The sequence below is a fragment of the Ictalurus furcatus genome, chromosome 27 (genome assembly GCF_023375685.1).
Source record: "Ictalurus furcatus strain D&B chromosome 27, Billie_1.0, whole genome shotgun sequence".
Classification (NCBI taxonomy): domain Eukaryota; kingdom Metazoa; phylum Chordata; class Actinopteri; order Siluriformes; family Ictaluridae; genus Ictalurus; species Ictalurus furcatus.
The window spans coordinates 10,119,374-10,139,336 of record NC_071281.1 but is presented as its reverse complement, the minus strand read 5'-3'; the positions used below and the strand labels follow the sequence as shown (position 1 = coordinate 10,139,336).

Below are 19,963 nucleotides of genomic sequence, written 5' to 3'. Positions count from 1 at the left end.
TGATTTGCAGCCAGAACTACCATCAGAGCTGAGGTCATTTAAAATAATAAATAAATAAACAAACCACCACCTTCTGACCAATCAGAATCGAGTATTCAACAGTGACGTAGTATAAGGCGAATTATACCATGGTCTGTCCGAATACTCGATTCTGATTGGCTGGAAGGTGTGTGTTAAAATCTTATACTTCACAGGTAGTTCCGGTCTGTTAACCACGGTTCTAAATTAATGCACTGCCTGTAAACAAATGTAACCATAGTAACAGTTAAACTCACAGCTTTGTTATTAGTAGAAATTTGGCACAGATGCAGGTAATACACACACAATCTCTCTCTCTCATAACTACTTATTATAATTAATTCAAATATATGTAACCTTATTGCACTACTTTATCTCAGTGTATGATTTATAGTGGGCACAATTCTAAACCTAACGACCCGTATATAAAACAACTAACTGCAAACATCAATGACAACTTGAACTTGTCAGTGCAGGCAACTGACCATGGTATAAGTGGGATAAATCCACAGCTAGTTGTGCATTACACACCTGGTTCTTCGCCTCCACGTCATGCATTAAAATTGTGTAACGCACACATAGCCATGAATTATCCCTTACTTAACATCTGCCGACTGTTGGATACTAATTGAATAACACTAACTTTCCTAAAAGAAACACATTCAATAATTTCCCCACAATGATTAAATCATTAACTACACAGTTCATATACATTTAGGGTGATTTTACAGAAAATAAACGAGATATTTACAAACAGCACAGTCCATTTAATCTGACCTTTGAGATTTGAACTCTTTCATTATATCCAGGAAGTCGTTATAAACTTGTGGCTGATTCCCGAATTGGAGCTTCACTTGATCAAGGTAGGAAAGAGCGTCTTCCACCTGCAGGCATCCAAACACAACAGAGAAATCACAATCAACACTCAGTCAGCAGTTAACGTAGACTCATGCTGGCGGAAACAACTCGGTAAAGTTTACATATGGACTGAAGTCGTACCTTAAGCCTCTGGAACTGCTGCTGGCCTGGTGTTGGAGCAGAAGCAGGCGGGGCATGAGAGTGACCCTGACCCACGGCGGCTCCTGTAGGCTGGACCACAGGGCCGTGATGATGTGCGCCAGCATGCACTGCAGGACTGTCGCTGTGTCCATGTCCTCCAGAGCTCTGAGCCAAGGGCACCTGAAAGGGGAAAATATAAATATATTTTTTAAATGTAACTCAGCCTGAGCACTAATAGTCTATGTTTTGCTTAACTGAACCAATACTGCAATTATTTGTTGCAGATAATGGAGATGACTTAACATTACAGTAAAGATTTTTAAATAAGCGAATTAACTGTGCAGCCTGTATTTACTCTGAGCGTTATCTACTTGAAGCTAGGGCTGCAACAACTAATCAATAAAAATCGATAAGTAAAATAAGCGACAACAAATTTGATTATGGATTAGTTGGGTCTGTGAATGGTGAAAAATGCATTTCTATGATTAAAACACATCTGGGAAACAGCGGAGTGAGCTGCTGCAGGAAAAGTGCATGATCCAGGTCGTCCAAAACATGAGAGTGTTTTATATTAAGCGCTTCAAACAAACTCGTAAGTGTATTAACGTGGCTTGTCATGTCAGATGCTGCGACAGATGCATGTGCTGTTTAATGTGTTCCAGACATGTTTTTTCTTCAGTGGAGAAATGACATTTATATGCTCATCTGTAAATGTTAGAAATTAATGCAAGTATTTCCAATTTACATAAAGGCTCGTCCTGACAGCGAGTGAGTCTCCAGTAAACTTCACTGAATGCGTGCGAGTCCACACACGCGTGTCAAATAGCGCGCAATAGAAATGAAGCGCAATAACTCTGACTAAAATATTCATTTTGATCAAATGTGTTGTTTGCTGCTATATTTAGCAACAAAAGTAATTGTGTTTTTTATGAGCGCGGTAACTGTAATGGGGTTAGATCATGTAATTGTTTAGAAATGTAAGAAGTGTCATACATTTACAGAATAAAGTAACATGTTACTGTGTACAGATGAGTGAATGTGTGTGTTACTGCAGAATATTCAGCCTCTTACTGGTTAACACTTAGTTTGTGCTTTTGTTTTTTCTTTTTTAGCATTTTTAATATAGTGATTTAACTTCTGCTTTAAAGCTTGAGGATAATCAGTTGGGTTTTTTTCGGTTTTCAAAATATAATAATATTTTTAAAAAAATACCTGAAAAGTCTGAGGGACCTGAGAGTACTGCACACCAGCAGCAGGCTGCATGTTTTCTGAGGCAGCCCCGTATACGGAAGATGCAGCGGCAACAACACGGTGATGAAAGCTTTCCGCGCCTCCGGGAAGCCGCCGCTGAGACCCAAACGCTGTTTCCTGATCGTCCGAGCGCCGCTTCATTGTGTCCTCATACTCCACAACTCAGTGGAATCTAAAACAGTGAAGAGTGAATCAGTGTGGATTTATGAGTAGCAAAACAAAAACAAAGAGTCGAAAGAGAGACTAGACACCGATGATACAGCAAAAGCATAATATCATGATACCTGAGGACATTCATGGCTTGCAATATGCCTTATAATATTTCCTGATAGTAAATTGGCACCATCAAAAACAGCAGTGGCACATTTTACATTCAGTATTTACATAAAAATAATGAAGAACTGACCAGACAAAAGAAACAGCTGGTACTGGCATAAGGTGATAGAATCTATCAGCTATGCGTTACTATGCAGTTAGAAGATAACTGATTGTGACTCTTTATTTACTCTATATAGTCGGTTTTAACAAAGTATGTAGGATACACATGATGTGCTTATCACAACAACAATATTGATATTAGACAAGTATGAGGATTGAGATAATACTCAAACCTCTGACATCGGTCATAGCAGAAATAGGATTGGGACCTGTGTACAAATAGCATTTAAAAGCAGCAATAAATGTAAACAAAGTAGAATACATTAACAGAAAAACAACTCTTTTTTTTTTCACTCAAATGCTGCATAATATTTAAACAGGTAGTCACTCTTCGCTACTAAAAAGCTGTGTAGAGTTCTCCATTTTCCCCAATCCAAAAATTTAATGTCTCATCACACGATCTAAACACACTGCAACAAAATTCTTATACGAATACTAAAACATAATGCTGTAAATCTGGTTGAGAGACTTGGGTTGCTTTCGCACGTGTGGTGTTTAGTCCATTTGAACTGAATCCTGGTGTGTTCTCCTCAGTGTAGTTCTTTATGCAAGTGAGAACACAAAAATTGCCCTCATGTGTAGACCAAAACAACCGGTCCGAGACCGTCCGAGTGAGGTCACCTCTGTCCAATCCCAAGCAAACTCTAGCACGATTCGATTCAAGTCTGAAAGTGATTCAACACTGAATCGACTCGACTGCAGGAAGTGAACCAAACACACTGTGTATTTTGGGCTCTATGCAGCATTTTTCTGTTTGTGTGGGCTGCTAAACTGAGCCATGAGGTGCTAAAGCCAAAGTGCAGAGATGTAGTGCTGTGGACATACAATGAGACAAACCAAAACAGGAGATAAACATCTAGTAAGTTATGAAGCACTGGCTCTGTGTTCATTTGGGATTTCTACACACACACTTGACAAAGGTTTGTATAGCTCAGTATTTCTGGCCAATGTTTTCCCCGCCACTTTTTTAAGCTCATTTAATTATGTGCAAAATGAAACTACACCAAACCAAACAGCAAACAAACCAAAAGTATCAATTTCGGTCTGATTCTGAATAGGCAAATAAACCAACAGGTGTAAAAGCACCCCAGCCTTACTCTTGAAGGACTAGGCCTTTTTTGGAGACTCCTTATATACTATGTCTCACCTGTTTCACATCACCTTCTTATTTCAATTCGTTGCATTGCTATTAGTCCTAAATTGCCCTGTCCCAACTTTTTTGGAACGTGCTGCATGCATCAATTTCAAAATAAATGCTTATCTTCAAAAAACTATGCAGTTGATTAGGTAAAACATCAAATACCTTGTTTTTACATTTTTGTGTATAATTACAAGGTCAAAGTACATTTACAAATCACTCCTCTTTGTTTTTATTAGCATTTTCCCTACTATCCTAACTTATTCAGAATTTAGGTTGTAGTTTACAAGATATCATACGCCAAAGTAACATTTTAGTTTGCCCGCATTTTTATTCGTATTGCTTCAGACTCTCTTAACCAGAAGAGGTAGCTCAGATATTTCATTATTTGTGTAAGAACATAATCCCAAAAAGTTTTGGAGCAAGGACATATAGGGAGCATGTGAACTAATCATGCAACTGTACAGAACTTTACAGTAGTTAAACAGTGACTTCATTCATTCATCTTCAACTATCGCTTTATCCCGGTGGATCTGGACAGAGCCTATCCCAGGAACACTGTGAATCACCTCCTCATCAACCTGGGTCGAGGCTCGCCAATCTGCCTACAGATACGTCAGCGAATAATCTGACTTTGAGAACAACATTCCCCAAAGACAAATAGGTAGGATTTTGGGCATTTCACCTTCTACAGTGCACAATATAATTAGAAGATTCAAGGAAGCTGGTCAAATCTCAGTGTGTAAAGGGCAAGGCTGAAAACCACTTCTGAATGCATGTGATATCCGATCCCTCAGACGTCACTGTTTTAAAAACCGTCATGAGTCTGTAATGGATATCCTGACATGGGCTCGGGAATACTTTGGTAAATATTTGTCAGGCAACACCATTCGCCACTGCATCCACAAATGCAAGTTAAGGCTTTACTGTACAAAGCAGAAGCCATACATCAACACTGTCCAGAAGCACCGCCGACTTCTCTGGGCTCGGTCTCATCTGAGATGTACAATAACACAGTGGAATCATGTTTTGTGGTCCAACGAGTCAACATTTCAAATACTTTTTGGAAAAAAAAAAGCCATTATGTTCTTCGGGCCAAAGAGGAAAAGGCCCATCCAAGCTATTATCAGCGTCAGGTCCAAAAGCCAGCGTCTGTCATGGTATGGGGATGTGTCAGTGCCTATGGCATGGGTAACTTGCACATCTGTGAGGGCACCATTAATGCAGAAAGATACGTACACATTTTGGAGCAACATATGCTGCCATCCAGAGCAGGACCACGCCAAACCACATTCTGCCTGGATTACAAGCACATGGCTGTGTAAGCAGCGAGTGTGGGTGCTAGCATGGCCTGTCTGCAGTCCTGGCCTGTCTCCGACTGTGAATGTGCAGCTGAAGAAATGCATAATGGATGAGTGGGGGAGAATTCTGCTGGCTAAACTTAACCAACTGATGTCTTCAGAAAACAACTGTCCCAACTTTTTCGGAACTGGGGTTGTATTTCAATTCAATTTGATTTGAATAGCGCTTTTAGCAATGGACACAAAAGCATGTCACAAAGCAGCTTTACAGAAATATAGACATTCCAGATATAAATTTTACATTTATAATTTTATCCCTACCGAGCAAGCCAGATGCGAAAGTGGCAAGGAAAACCTCCCTGAGACGATATGGAAGAAAGCTTGAGAATCGGGGTGACATCTCAATCAGCTCCCTAGTTCAGTAGTCAGGGCACGTCAGCCATTTTAAGGGCTGTCTCAATCACAAAATACTTCCAGTGCACGGTAACGCATGCTCTCTGAAAAAAATAAATAAATCCCACAACACACCGCAAAAACCAGGGAGCATCAATTCTCACTGTCTCCTTACTGGAAATGACATCATGTTTTCTGAAGCTCTCAACCAACTTCCGGCTACATATGTAAGCTTGTTATTGTATGTGTGTGTGTATAATGTGTGTGAGTAAGCCAACAAATTTATGACACATAAAATTCAATAATTGTAAGTTTTAAATTTTTGGTGACGTTTTACAACGCTAGTACCCATGTACATGAGATACTGATTCACCACCTACTGAACTACAGAGCTGGTTGAGACATACCCATAGTCACAAAGTGCAACTGTGTAGCCAAGAACTTACGAACAACTTATGAATATGAGCATCAGAATTAAAAAAAAATTCCCCGTTCTGATGTTTGATGTGAACCCAAAGCTGCCGTCCTGTATCTGCAGGATTTTTATGTATTGCGCAGTTGCCACACGATTGGGTGTTTAGACAATAGAGGGTATGCATTGACATCACTTTCCCGCCAGAACACGCCCCCTCGGCTGGACTGAGTGGAAAAACATCCAATTAAACGGCTAGTTTTAATAGGGGAAGCTGTGAAAATTGTTAGTTATACTAGCGTTATCAGCATAAATTAAAGGCAGTTGGATTGGTCAGTGACCCTTACAACTGGCCCAAGAACCTGTTGTCCATGGACGTTGGCATGTGGCCAGAAATCGGTTTTCCTGACATTTATATATACACCTGATTTCGACAACGGGGAAATACACTAAGCAAAGCCTGAAGGCATACACAGCCTTGACACTTGGTCCTACTTCAAGGCGGGATTTGTCGGACATAAACATTCTGGTTGTATGTACAACTATTTTTATTTCATTATATAATTTTATCTGGTAAACCGTAAGCTAGCTAGTCCTACTTTGTTTGAAGCCAACACTGCTTCCACATACCAACCTTATATATTTGTGAAGGTAAAAACACAGAATGAATGAGCCCCCGTTATTCATCAATGGAAATAGGCAACGTTTAAAAAGAATAAGTAGCAATTTATTCTTCATTCTTTAACATGAACACCACATGCCATAAGAACTTACACTGCTCCACTTAGTAAAAAAAGGACTGAATGTTTTTTGACACTCTGTAAGAAGATAGCTCAGAATTCTTGCTGAATCTGTTAGCACAGTCGATCTCTTCAGCTGTTTCCCATTTTACATGCGTTTTTTCTGTTTTCACAGAATTCACGCTGTACATTAATGCTGCCACTCAGTCTTTTTGCCACTCAGTGGGTGTGTCCGCGGCAAGTTCCGGCTACCGTGACGTCACATGCAAACCCTCTATTGCATGAATGTGAACAGATGTTCAGTAACAAAGAGCTCAGTGAGTGTATATTCTCAAACTTTGTCATTACATGTCTGAAAGAATGGATTAGGGCAAAACCTTTCTTGCCACCACTATACTCTTTACCTGGCTGCTACTGCAATAACTGCTATGTCCACATATGGCATAAGTTAATTTGCTGAACACTGTGTCATAGTACGTTGTTTCTATTCACAGCATTTATTTATTTAAATTATATTGTTATACTTTTGCACTACCGTTATATCGGACACTTCCACACTAGAACTGCGCACTGGTCGGCACTACACAGTCACTTACTCTGCCCATTGTCCTGTTTTAGTAGTTACTGTACTGTCTTGTGTTGTTTGCACATACACTTTAGGTAGAACTGGTAGGCCTTTTTTTAATTCTGTGTCGTCACATATGGTTAGTGTGTTGTTTTATGTAGCACCATGTTCCTGGAGGAACGTTGTTTCGTTTTACTGTGTACTGTACCGGCTGTATATGGTTAACATGACAATAAAAAGCCACTTGACTTGACAATAAAAGAGAGAGAGAGAGAGAGATAAGGATTATAACGTGAACATAGCCAAAGAATGCTCTGGGCTATAAATAAACATGTTCAGCAGTGAAAACATTATAATTTTTGACAGACAGGTTGTCAATCAATCATAATACCATTACCAGTGTTGGTAAACTCAAAAAAAGTAATCCACTACAGATTACTCATTAATACTTTAAAACTGTAATTTGATTACATTACTGATTACTGCATGTAAAAAGTAATCAGATTACTAATTACTTTACTTTCACATTACGTTCAAAAGCTATCAAACCTACAAAAATACACTACAAAGTGAAACTCATAGTTCTTTCAGTAATTTTGGCACGTGTCGAAGTATGACAATCAGAAAAGGTTGAATTTATCATAAAACGTGCCTCGGGTGTTGTGACTGTTTGTAGAACTACCATACTGATAAAATATAAAACTTTTCTAACTAGGCTAGTTTAGTGTCGCTAGCCAATGGGAGGCACAGCTAAGCCATAATTGTATGGGTTTAGCTGCTACAGTGGCATGCGAAGTACATTATCTTTCCTTATGCTCTGCTCATATCATGTTCACAAAAACTGGAACTCAAATAGACATTTACACACCTTGTTTTCCTGCTCAGCATCAGAGAATGTTCGCGTTTCAGTTTCAACCCCTTTACTGGTTTAAAATAAATCAGCATACATCCATTTTTCCTCACACTGACTGTTGAGCTAGTGTTTGGCAGAATTGAGAGACTGTCAGCCAATAAGACAAATGTTTCCACGTATTTTCCTGTAAACCCTGTCAGATTGGTCTCGCCTCTGTTCACTGAAGATATAAAATTACAGGCAGTCTTCTTTTACTGACGTTCAGTTACGTAGTGACAAACTGCTCCAAGTGGAGAATTATCCGGGGCTAAACAAAAAATCTTCGATTTACATAAATAAAAAAAAAAAGCATTTTACTTAATACTGTTTTCTTAACAATAAATGTGTAACGTGAGTAACATCATTTTACTGACATCGGTAACTGTAATCAAATTAACTAAATTTAAAATGTAATGCGTTACATTACTGCGTAATCAGAAAAGGTAATTAAAATACAGTAACGCCCAACTCTAACAATTACATACTACTAGTTTTTGGTTCTTAGGTAGTGTATTCGGACATCCCATCTTTTGATATATATAAAGCAATATAATAAGAGAAAGACAGCTGATCCTGACCAGGGTGAAGAGAGCTTTCAGTGGCTTTAGCTCGCAGTCTGCAGCTGCCATTAACACCGAGGCCAATGTCAACAAGCCGCACTGCAGCCTCGGTCCAGCTCTCCTCTCTCCTCCACAGCTCCATGTCAGCCAGAAGTGTTTAAACAGCTCCAGCTCTCTCTCTCTTTCATCAGGAAACTGAACTCCGGACATAAAGAGCGGCCAAACTTTTTGAAAAAGTTTTTGCATAGTTGTACATAGAGTTTGATTCCTTTTCCCTCCTCCTCCCCTCTCTCTGTGTGTGTTACAGGCCTGTGACAGAGACAGCTGGCAACCATTACACACCACACAGCTAGCTAACCCTGAAATGTAGACATTACACTACAAAGAGACCAAATAAGTAGAATTCAAGTCAACGAAACAAGCCAGAAACGTAAATATAAACAAATATCTGGACCTTTCAGAAAATATTCCCGGGCTGCGGACTCCGTTATCATGAGCTAGCTATGCTAGTGCATATAATTCGCTAATATTATATAATAATAAATAATAATAATAATAACGACGAATCTAAAACAAGTGCCTAGCTAACTAACTTCGGATTTCTAACGTCAAATTGTATACTGAAGTGAACTACAGCTCAAAATATAAAACACGGTTAAGCTAGGAAGCCGAGATTGCTAAATCCATAGCAAATGTTAGCGAGCTAGCAGGGTTTGTTAACGTGGATAACTAACTGTCCAAGCAACGTAACGCGGCGTTACAGGGATCCTCTGCATGTTTGCGAGCTACTCTGAGAAACATCAACATTACCGCTTATGTGTTAAGAGACGACCACATTTATGGAAAAAAAGAGAAACTATAACAAAACGTGCAGCCAAGGGCGCTGTATTAATTAATTCCTGACAAGCTTGTTTCTTCGTTTAGCTCGTGCTAAACTTGTTAGCTTGTTTTCTGGCTAGCTGTGAAATCAGGAAGTCCTCATCAATGACTTCTAGCTGCTCCACCAATAAAAACAAAGCTAACTATTAAACCAAACTCCTGCGTTTTAAGGAATTCAAATAATAATATGTAATAACACAGTGCATTGGCTGGTCGTTGTTAGTCTGGAGAAATGATTAAGTTCATAATGATTATAAAAGCGTTAGCTCACTCGGATGCTAGGCTTGCTAACTAGCTGATCATGCATTAGATTAGCAAGCTGTCTGAACTCGTCTATAGTGCAGTTTGTTTTTGCGTTCACGAGAATACATAATTTCGTTTTAAACCATAAAAGGACAAAATGTCGGATGTTAAATCAGTTTGCGAAGCTAAGATGCTAATGTGCGAGTCCTATGCTTTAGCTGGTTAGCAAGCTAGTTAGTAAATATATCCGAAAACTCACCTCCGACCGCAGACAACAAAGTGTCCTCGTTAAGTTCGGGTCAGATTTATTCGGAAAAAATATTAAGAAAAATAAATAATTCAAAGCTTCAGTACTGTAAAAATCAGATGGACGTGTTAATGAGGGCAAATCTAATAAGCCTCCATGCAAGGCGCCAGAGCTCCAGGAACATGCTAGCGTGCTAATTGGCTCAAATCGGGAAAACAACCTCAGAACGAGTTTTCAGCGAGAGGGCGTGGTTTTGGGAGCAGTAACGCCCACTGCACGACCTGATTGGTCAATCCATTGACGCTTCCCGCCTAATCTCGTCGAGTAAACGCCCACAGGACAATGTGATTGACTGGTTTAGCGAGCAGTGTTGTCTTATTGGTTCTTTGACGCATCACATAGAATTTGCATTATTTCTTTGCTTGAAGAAATAAACACAGCTGCAGATGTTCAAAACATCTGTGTTATGAAAATGTGTGTCCTCTTCATATTTAAATAGATCCTAATAGGCCTAAAAAATACATAAGTATTTGTTGACGGTTGCATTTTCTGGTTTTGGAATATCAGTAAACAAATAAACAAACACACAGATGTTGTTTCCAGTTATTAAGTTGAAATGTAAGCAGTTATGAATGCAATCAGATCCAGGGACAAGGGAAAGGTATTTTACATTGAGGGTGCTTCAATTTTAAGCAGCATACATGGGGTGTGTGCTATGACTAATGACAGACAAATCATGATATACTGTATATCACAGCAAGGTTACATGAAAAATGACTCAAAATACTCAGTTTTAAAGTTGGTTTATTTCTTTATTTGTTTAAATATATATATTTTTAATTATAATCAGTCGCTTTGTCTTTGGTCGCATCATAGATAAATTAAAGATTATGTGCAAAATATTTGTAGAAAGAACACAGAGACACAACCAAATTGGAGTAAGATCTAGTACAATACAGTGCTCCACTAACAATGCCCAAAATTTAGATACAATAACAAATTACTCCCGTAACAATAAATAATACCTTCAGACACCCCAGGTCATCATTCATTTTCAGTAAGCGCTTTGTCCTGGTCAGAGTCGTGGTGGATCCGGAGCCTATCCCGTCATGCAGGAATACAACCAAGTCCATTACAGGGCCTCATACAGTAACACATTGGAAGAAAACCAAAGAACCAAGCAGAAACCCACACAGATAGCAAGTTCTGAGGGTATTACTACATGGACATTCAAGTACTCAGGAAGAGCTGAGTCTTTAGTCGCTTCATGAGAAAATTTGTAAAGTGAACAGATTTTGCTATTTATTTCACAAACACACAAGTGACTTAGAACCACTCAATTGCAGATTGCAACCACTGACACAAAACACAAGCCCTGATTCCATATAGGTAATAAATAATCAAATACATAAAAAACAGAAATAGGTCTATACAAAGAATCTTTATATTGTATTTCAATTTACATTTCATGACTATGTTTTAACAGCCTCATGGTATGGTGCTGAGCCTGCTGCGTTATGGGGATGTTCTGTACTGAATCACCATGCGGCGTGATGGGATGGATCTGGCCTGGGGTTGTTGCATTCAACATGTTGTAAGGATGACCCTAAATAGCTGCGACACTCTGTTAACCACGCCTGGTGTATGGATGCTGGAAACACACAGACACACATGATACACATCAATAAACAGTAAGTAATTTGGCATGTAATTGCACAGTAATTACTTAATGAGTACTGTACTTCTATCTTGTAGCCGGGGGGCAGGAATTTATTGAAGCCCATGATGAGGTCTGGATGGGCCTTAAATAGCTGTGACACTCTGTTAATCACGCCTCGTGTATCGATGCTGAAGACACATAGAGACACATGATACACGTCAATAACCAGTAAGTACTTTGGCATGTAATTGCATAGAAATTACTTAATGAGTGCTTGTTGTAAAGCATGGCAAAAACACATTATTTATAATACATTTCTATGATACTGATATTAAATGTGTGTACACACAGGAATAAAACACAACACGATGTGCTGTTACAAGAAAAGAATCAGTGACTACATTTACATGGACAGCAGTAATTGAATTATTGACCTTATTCTGAATAAGACAATTTTGTGATTAAGGTGTTTGCATGAGCTGCTTTTAGAATACTCCTTTCATGTTCCCGTTTTACATGTTATAGAACATAGAGCGATTAACAGCACACGTCATATGTCCCCATGCCACGCCGTCCGATGTTCCCTCCAGAATTTCACGTATCAACATGCAGTTCGTCTTCGTTATGGTACCGTATAAAGTTTTGGGTGTTTTTATTTTGAATTTTGAATTTTTATGCATTTTTAAGTGCAGTTAATTATTTGTCATGCTATACATGCAAATAGGCGACAGTTTGAAGCCGTGGGCTGCGTCCTAAACCACGTACTTACCTACTATATAGTAGCTGAGATACATGTATTTCGCCTACTACATATGTGTATTTCACCTACTATACAGTAGGTAAGTACGTGGTTTGGGACGTAGCCGTGCTCTCTTGTTTGTCGTAAAACGGTTGAGCACTGCCGTATGTGATCATGTTCTGTCACAAAATGCAGTGAAAATTCCCACACGACGTTAATAGTGTGATGAAGGTGTTTACATGTCTGTAATACACGTTGATAATGCGACTAAAACAGGAGTACTCCACATGTCTTAATTCGAGTTGTGTTTACTTCGAGTATGACTTTAATCGGATTAAGGTAATTAAAAATTGCTGTTTACATGGTAGTTTCTTAATCAGAGTATTGTCTTAATTGGGTTAATATTGGATTACTGTTGTCCATGTAAACGTACTGAATGACAGGGCTGTGTGATGCAACCTGACGTGAAGCAGAGTTACTGACTACGTTTATATGGTTGGCAATAATCTAATTATGGACCTTATTCTGAATAAGACAATATTCTGATTAAGTTGTTTATATGAGTCGCTTTTAGAATATTCCTTTCATGTTCCCGTTTTCCATGTTATAGAACATAGATCGATTTACGGCACACGTCATTACGTCCCCACGCCACGCCGTCCAACGCTCCCTCCAGAATTTCATGTAGCATCATACATTTCATCTTTGTTATGTTACCGAATACAGTTTTGGGTGTTTCATTATTAATTTTACGAAAGCTTCAAGTGCAGGTAATTATTTGTCATGCTGTACGTGCTAACAGACAACTGCTTGAAGCTGTGGGCTGCGTCCGAAATTGTATACTTACCTACTACTGTATAGTAGCCAAAATACGTGTATTCTGTCTACTATATAGTAGGCAAGTACGCAGTTTCGGACGCAGCCATGCTTTCTTGTTTGCAGTCAAACGGTTGAGCACAGACATGAGTGTACATGTCCTGTCGCAAAATGCGGTGAAAACTCCCACACAACGCTAATTGTGTGATTAAGGTATGCACATGTCTATAATGCACTTTGATAATGCTACTAAAATAGGAATACTCCACATGTCTTAATTCGATTTATGTTTACTTTAATTCAATTTGTGTATGACTTTAGTCAGATTAAGGTAATCAATAATCGCTGTTTATATGGTAGCTCCTTAATCAGAGTACTGTCTTAATCGGGTTAATATCGGATTATTGTTGTCCATGTAAACGTACTGACTGTCACTGTGTTGGTTTTTTTCCAACAAAAGCATGGGCTGAAGTGTTTTATTCCTCTTATACCACAGCAAGTTGCCAATGCTAACAATTACTTGTTCATTAAAGAACGAAACTTCATACATTTGATCCTTTTACAGATATGTTTCATGTTGGGAAACCTCAGAAAAAAGTTAGTCCTTGTTATCATTTAAATGATAGCAGCTATAAACAGTCATTCCCTCACCAGCTTCTCTTATTTTCTCTTTTTTGAGCTTAAGAAGACAAACTTTCCCAGTGTTGGAAAAGTTTCAGCTTTACCTCCGCCTGCTACAGAAGTGCTGACCCTGGAAATTACTGGAAATGCTACATAAACATCACCTCGCTAAAAACTTAAATAATTAATTGAAACCATATCAATGTTTACACACGTTTTTTAGTCTGTGGAGGGTCTACCCTACAATTCCCTGTGTAAGCTGTTAATACAGAAACAGTAATGCAACAGAACGAGTGCATTAAAGTGCAATATTAACTATTCTCATACTTGTGCTGTTATAGAAAATTCATCAACAACTTCCAACCAATCAGACTTGAGAATTCAATAGTGCCGTGGTACAAGATGCTACACTCCGGCCAGTCTGCACACAATAATCTTCAATAATGTCACTAAATCGTTAAAAACATGATCCACGTGAATTTAGGGTGACTTTACAGAAAATAAACGAGATATTTACAAACAGCACAGTCCATTTAATCTGACCTTTGAGATTTGAACTCTTTCATTATATCCAGGAAGTCGTTATAAACTTGCGGCTGATTTCTGAATTGGAGCTTCACTTGATCAAGGTAGGAAAGAGCGTCTTCCACCTGCAGGCATCCAAACACAACAGAGAAATCACAATCAACACTCAGTCAGCAGTTAACGTAGACTCATATTGGCGGAAACAACTAGGTAAAGTCTACATATAGATTGAAGTTGTACCTTAAGCCTCTGGAACTGCTGCTGGCCTGGTGTTGGAGCAGAAGCAGGCGGGGCATGAGAGTGACCCTGACCCACGGCGGCTCCTGTAGGCTGGACCACGGGGCCGTGATGATGTGCGCCAGTGTGCACTGCAGGACTGTCGCTGTGTCCATGTCCTCCAGAGCTCTGAGCCAAGGGCACCTGAAAGGGGAAAATATATATATTTTTAAATGTAACTCAGCCTGAGCACTAATAGTCTATGTTTTGCTTAACTGAACCAATACTGCAATCATTTGTTGCAGATTATGGAGATGACTAAACATTACAGTAAAATTTTTTAAATAAGCTAATTAACATGTGCAACCTGTATTTACTCTGAGCGTTATCTGACATGCAGACAGAATCCATCACATACCTGAAAATTCTGAGGGACCTGAGAGTAGATGGAAGATGCAGCGGCAACAACACGGTGATGAAAGCTTTCCGCACCTCTGGGCCGCCGAAGAGACCCAAACGCTGTTTCCTGATCGTCCGAGCGCCGCTTCATTGTGTCCTCATACTCCACAGCTCAGTGGAATCTAAAATACTAAAGAGTGGATCAGTGTGGATTTATGAGGAGCAGAACAAAGAGTCGAAAATGAGACTAGAGACTGATGATATGGCAAAAACATAATATCATGATACCTGAAGAATACCTGATAATATAATGATAGTGTGGAACGATAGTGGCATAATGTACACATATCAATCAGCTTGTTACTTATGAAGTTAAAAGATAACTGATTGTAACTCTTTATTTACTATATAGATGGTTTTAACCAAGTATGCAAGTAGATACTGGTTATACATATAACGTCCTTTAAAAACACATTTAAAAGTTTATTACAAAAACAATAGCATCCTAACATATTGCTCATCCCTAATAGAGACATCTATAAAAGAATATTGAATGGCTGAAGATGCACGAGGCTATGATACAGAGCACTGGCCCCAAACGCTGGATCAGATGACATTTTAGGATCCAGTCAGCCGACGCACTTTATGCCGTGAGCGTGTGTAACGTTGACTGACATGGTATAGATTGTGTACATCAATGTAAGACACAAGCTCTGTACCGGTTCTCTGCATGATTGGTTCTCCAGACTGGTCACATGATCCAAACATGCAACCATTTCCCAAGACAATTTCTAGCCACCTTTTCCCCCAAGAAACCAATGAGCACCGCCATGATGGATTCTAACTCGTGTTGTACTGTTATCCTGTACCGGTCTCTAAACGAACCCTTATTGAAACCGGCAAAAGTTCGTAAACCTTAAGCGGCGATGCATTTTTTTTTCTTTCGGTTTTCTTGTAATTTTGACTTAATTTACTCATGACCTCGACATTGTTTTCTCATTATATGGGCATAAACGTTGTTTGTGGCACTGGGGGCATGGTCGAGCATCGGCTGTGGGCAGAAAGGAGGCAGGTTGAACTGGCAGGTAATGCACGATGATTCTCACCTGCGTGTAATTAGTGGAAGCTGAATTTTTTTGTGGCTGCATCCGAAATCGCATACTGTGAAAGTACCTACTGCTTGGCTGTTGATACAGTACATACTGATCAATATAAGTGGCAAGCATGAATACAATCGGGGCGTACTATGCGGCACGGATTCAGACAGGTCTTCCGTGCCAGTCCCATTGCATTATGGGATAGTAAATATCCACAGTGTCCAGCCATTCCATACTGTAGAATCGAGGAGGAAGCAGTAGGTCATCCGGAGATTTCTCACCTACTGTTTTATGAATACTGAGAATTCGGACATACCACTCCTTTGGCGTACTCCTTTTCGCCCATGTGAAGTAGGGAAGTAGGGATATTCAGACGCAGTCTGTGTTTCTTTGCACTTTCGGTTGTCCCCCGGGAAAACCCAGAGTGAGAGAGAGCCAATCGGCACAGAGCGTATTTATAATTTAAAACGCAGGAAAGCGAAAGTAAAGTTTCGAGTAAAGTTGTGTCATCCCAAGCCTCACTCCCACTTCCTCATTCTTGAACCATTGTGTCACCATTGTGTTGCCTCGTGATCTCCACATAACAAAAAGTTGTTTACTTATAATCTCCACATAACAAAAAGTTGTTTACTTGTAATCTCCACATAACAAAAAGTTGTTTACTTGTAATCTCCACATAACAAAAAGTTGTTTAATTGAAATCTCCACATAACAAAAAGTTGTTTTCTTGTAATCTCAAAATAACAAAAAGATTTTTATGTGGACAAAAAGCCCTGTGAACTTAACGGGGCTGTATCTGTAGGACATGAACTGTATCTGTAGGACATGAGCTGTTACTGTAGGACATGAACTGTATCTGTATCTGTATCTGACATGAACACCCACCTGTTACCAAGCTGAGAAAACTAGTTCCCGAACTGCGTGTTCAGTCCACAGTCCTCCCTCTGCTTTCAAGTCGCATGTGTCATGTACAAAACCTGGCATATTTGATTGCTGTGCAGGTAATTATTATGATTATTATTATTATATATACTTCTGTGTTTTTGTCATTTCGGAGTTCTTCGCCATTAAAGCGTTCAGAGAAGTAGTAATCTATATCAGCAGAGCTAACCTTGGGCCATGGCTTCATGTCATTAAACTTTGACGGGTGAGGCAGTTTCAAAAGACGGTCATTGCGACACTAAAGTCTCGGCACTGTAGAGCCATGTGCTTTTTCAGCCATTTTCACAAGTTTAACGTCACATTATCAGCTAGGAACATGCGCTAATGTGACTATAAACACCGGAAATGTTAAATAGGTTTCGGTATGAGCCAGGCGATACTTCCGTGTGTTTCCCCATGACCACTGGGTGATCAGATTCCTGCGTTTTAAGGGAAATAATTAATAAACACGTAATAACGATCAGCTAATGCACTGCTGTTGTTAAACTGGGGGGGGATGATGAAGCTCATAATGATTATAAACATGTTAGCTCACTCGGATGCTAGGCTCGCTAACTAGCTGATCATGGATTAGATTAGCAAACTGTCTGAACTCATCGATAGTACAGGGTTTTTTTGGTGTTGTTGTTTTGTTTGTTTGTTTGTTTTTTTGCTTACAGAAGAATACATAATCTCATTTTAATCCATAAATGGACAGAATGTCGGATGTTAAAACAGTTCATGATTTATGTAGCTACGATGCTAATGTGCTACTCATGTTTTAGCTAGTTGCATAGAAATAAATCAGCAAACTCACCTCGACCGCAGAAAGACTTGTTGGTTACAAATATGAAAAGAAAACAAACCTCAGAACGATTCGAGGGCGTGGTTCCCCCCCCAAGGTAAGGGCTATCACAAGATCTGATTGGTTAATCTAGTGACGCCTAATCCAACCCAAGTAAACGCCCCCCGGCCAGTGTGATTGGCCAGCGTTATCTTATTGGTTTCTGAAATGAATCACATTTTTTGCTTGTAGAAAGAAATCACAGCTGCAGATGTTCAAAACATCTGTATTGTGAATATTTGTATGTCCATTTCATCTTTAAATATAGCCAAATAGGCCTAGAAAAAATGTAAGTGTGTGTTGACAGATGCATTTTGGGGTTGCATAGTGTCAGTAAACAAAGACAAACAAACAGACGTTATTTGCATGTATTAACTTGTAAATTAATTGTGCAGTCATGAATGCAGTTACATCATAGAGAAGTGCAAGATATTTGTAGCAAGAACAGACAGAGCCACAGCAAACAGTTTATAGAATGTTCAATGAGTGATGGCCACAATTTTGATACAATGACAGATCACCCCAAAAATAAGTCATCATTCCAAGGTCATCATGAATTCATTCAGTGGCTTAGAGGTCAGCATGTTTGTCTCACACCCCTGGGGCTGGGGGTTCGAATCCCACCTCCACCATGTGTGCATGGAGTTTGCATGTTCCCCCTGTGCTTCGGGGGTTTCCTTCAGGTACGCCAGTTTCCTCCCCCAGTCTAAAGACATGTGCTGTAGGCTGATTAGCATTTCCATATGGTACGTGGTGCGTGAATGGGTATATGTTCAATTGTGCCCTGCGATGGGTTAGCACCCCGTCCAGGGTGTCCCCCACCTTGTATGCTGAGTTCCCTGGAATTTAAATTTTAATTTATCGTTGGATAGCCCCTTGACATGCAGCATCTTGTTTTCACGGGGGACCTAAAGACACAAATACAAAAAATACAAGTACATAGACAAAACAAAACTAACACAAAACAAATACGAATATACAAGTAACTCACTCAGATTCTTCATCCCCCACCCAAAATAACAAATGTAACAAGTTAGGATGATTACAATGACCCTACAATGAAAAGTAAGACATATACAAGTTCATACATTTACCCAATATACAATAAAGCAATGCATGTAAGTATAGAACGTGAAATAAAGATCAGTTCCCCATACAACAGAAACCACCAATAACAGGGTACAGGATAGGACAGGGATAGGATCCAGGCTCCACATGACCCCGTGTAAGATAACCAGTATGTAAATTGAATGGATGAATGGTTTCATGTGGTGGATCCAGAGCCTATCCTGGGAACATTGGGCGCAAGGCAGGAATACACCCAGGATGGGATGTCAGTCTATCAGAGAGCACCATGAACACATATGTTCAGACGCTCATTCACACCTAGGAACAATTTTAGAGTCAATAGTTCAACTTCTGACTTGTTTTTTGGAGGTGAGCAAAAACTGGAGGGCACCCAGACAGTGAAAGGGCTGGAGGTATTATTATACTGACATTCAAGAATAACTGAGTCTTCAGCTGTTTTTTTAAGGTTGTAAGAGGATTTGTAAAATGAACAAGATATTTCACAGAGACAAAAATGAAAAGGTTTGTAGACTTTGAACCATGTGAATGACTCAGAGCGAGATGAAACACAAGCCCTGACAAGTGACTTCATAAATAAACAAATACATAAAATACAAGTAATAAATAAACAAATACATAAAAACAAACATAGGACTATTCAAAGAATTTGTGCATATTGTATTTCAATTTAAATTTGCAATACATTAATATGTTTTAGCAGGGATATTGTTCAGTTGTTTTTTTATCAATGTAAGATGCATTCATCATGATTAACAGCTTATTAAACAGAGTCTATCCCAGGAACACTTGGTACATACAGGAGTACACCCTGGATGGGCAGCCAATCTATCATCAGAGTGGCTAATCCAACTACTGGCATATTTTTGTGAGGTGAGGGGAAACCAGAAATCTTAGCACAGACAGTATACATTGGTCAAGATTTAACCCCAAATCCTTATTCTGTGAGCAACTAACACTACC

At 39.3% G+C, this 19,963-nt stretch overlaps 3 protein-coding genes and 1 long non-coding RNA gene across 9 annotated transcripts in view; 2 read left to right on the top strand and 2 right to left on the bottom strand.

Moving 5' to 3' along the window:
* LOC128602840 (paired amphipathic helix protein Sin3a-like) overlaps positions 1-10,497 on the bottom strand; it is a 32,851-nt gene extending 22,354 nt beyond the window's left edge. Inside the window, exons 1-4 of one of the 2 annotated variants that reach the window (XM_053616908.1) lie at positions 10,089-10,497; positions 2,230-2,440; positions 1,018-1,197; positions 796-902 (exon numbers count right to left, since the gene is read on the bottom strand). In XM_053616908.1, the coding sequence (XP_053472883.1) occupies positions 796-902; positions 1,018-1,197; positions 2,230-2,409 (467 nt within the window). In that variant the 5' untranslated portion in view covers positions 2,410-2,440; positions 10,089-10,497. The remainder of the gene's footprint in view (positions 1-795; positions 903-1,017; positions 1,198-2,229; positions 2,441-10,088) is intronic. The other variant, XM_053616909.1, reaches the window with a different exon arrangement.
* On the top strand, positions 207-2,042 carry LOC128602841 (uncharacterized). Its single transcript, XR_008384905.1, has 2 exons — positions 207-311; positions 828-2,042. It is a non-coding gene; the product is annotated as an uncharacterized LOC128602841 (long non-coding RNA).
* Positions 10,498-10,863: 366 nt separating the features above from the next.
* Positions 10,864-17,993, bottom strand: LOC128602843 (paired amphipathic helix protein Sin3a). Of its 2 annotated transcripts, none has more exons than XM_053616917.1 (6): positions 17,888-17,993; positions 15,072-15,242; positions 14,678-14,857; positions 14,456-14,562; positions 11,819-11,924; positions 10,864-11,727 (listed from the first exon to the last, which is right to left on the bottom strand). In XM_053616917.1, the coding sequence occupies exons 2-6, from the start codon at positions 15,201-15,203 to the stop codon at positions 11,704-11,706; spliced, it is 549 nt and encodes a 182-aa protein (XP_053472892.1). In that variant the 5' UTR covers positions 15,204-15,242; positions 17,888-17,993; the 3' UTR covers positions 10,864-11,703. The 2 variants fall into 2 exon arrangements, with proteins under 2 accessions (XP_053472892.1, XP_053472893.1); XM_053616918.1 differs by having other exon boundaries at positions 15,072-15,234; positions 17,888-17,970.
* lingo1b (leucine rich repeat and Ig domain containing 1b) overlaps positions 16,004-19,963 on the top strand; it is a 43,643-nt gene continuing 39,683 nt past the window's right edge. For all 4 annotated transcript variants that reach the window (XM_053616915.1, XM_053616916.1, XM_053616911.1 and 1 more), the window contains exon 1: positions 16,004-17,150. The gene's annotated coding sequence lies outside the window, so the exon portion shown is untranslated. The remainder of the gene's footprint in view (positions 17,151-19,963) is intronic.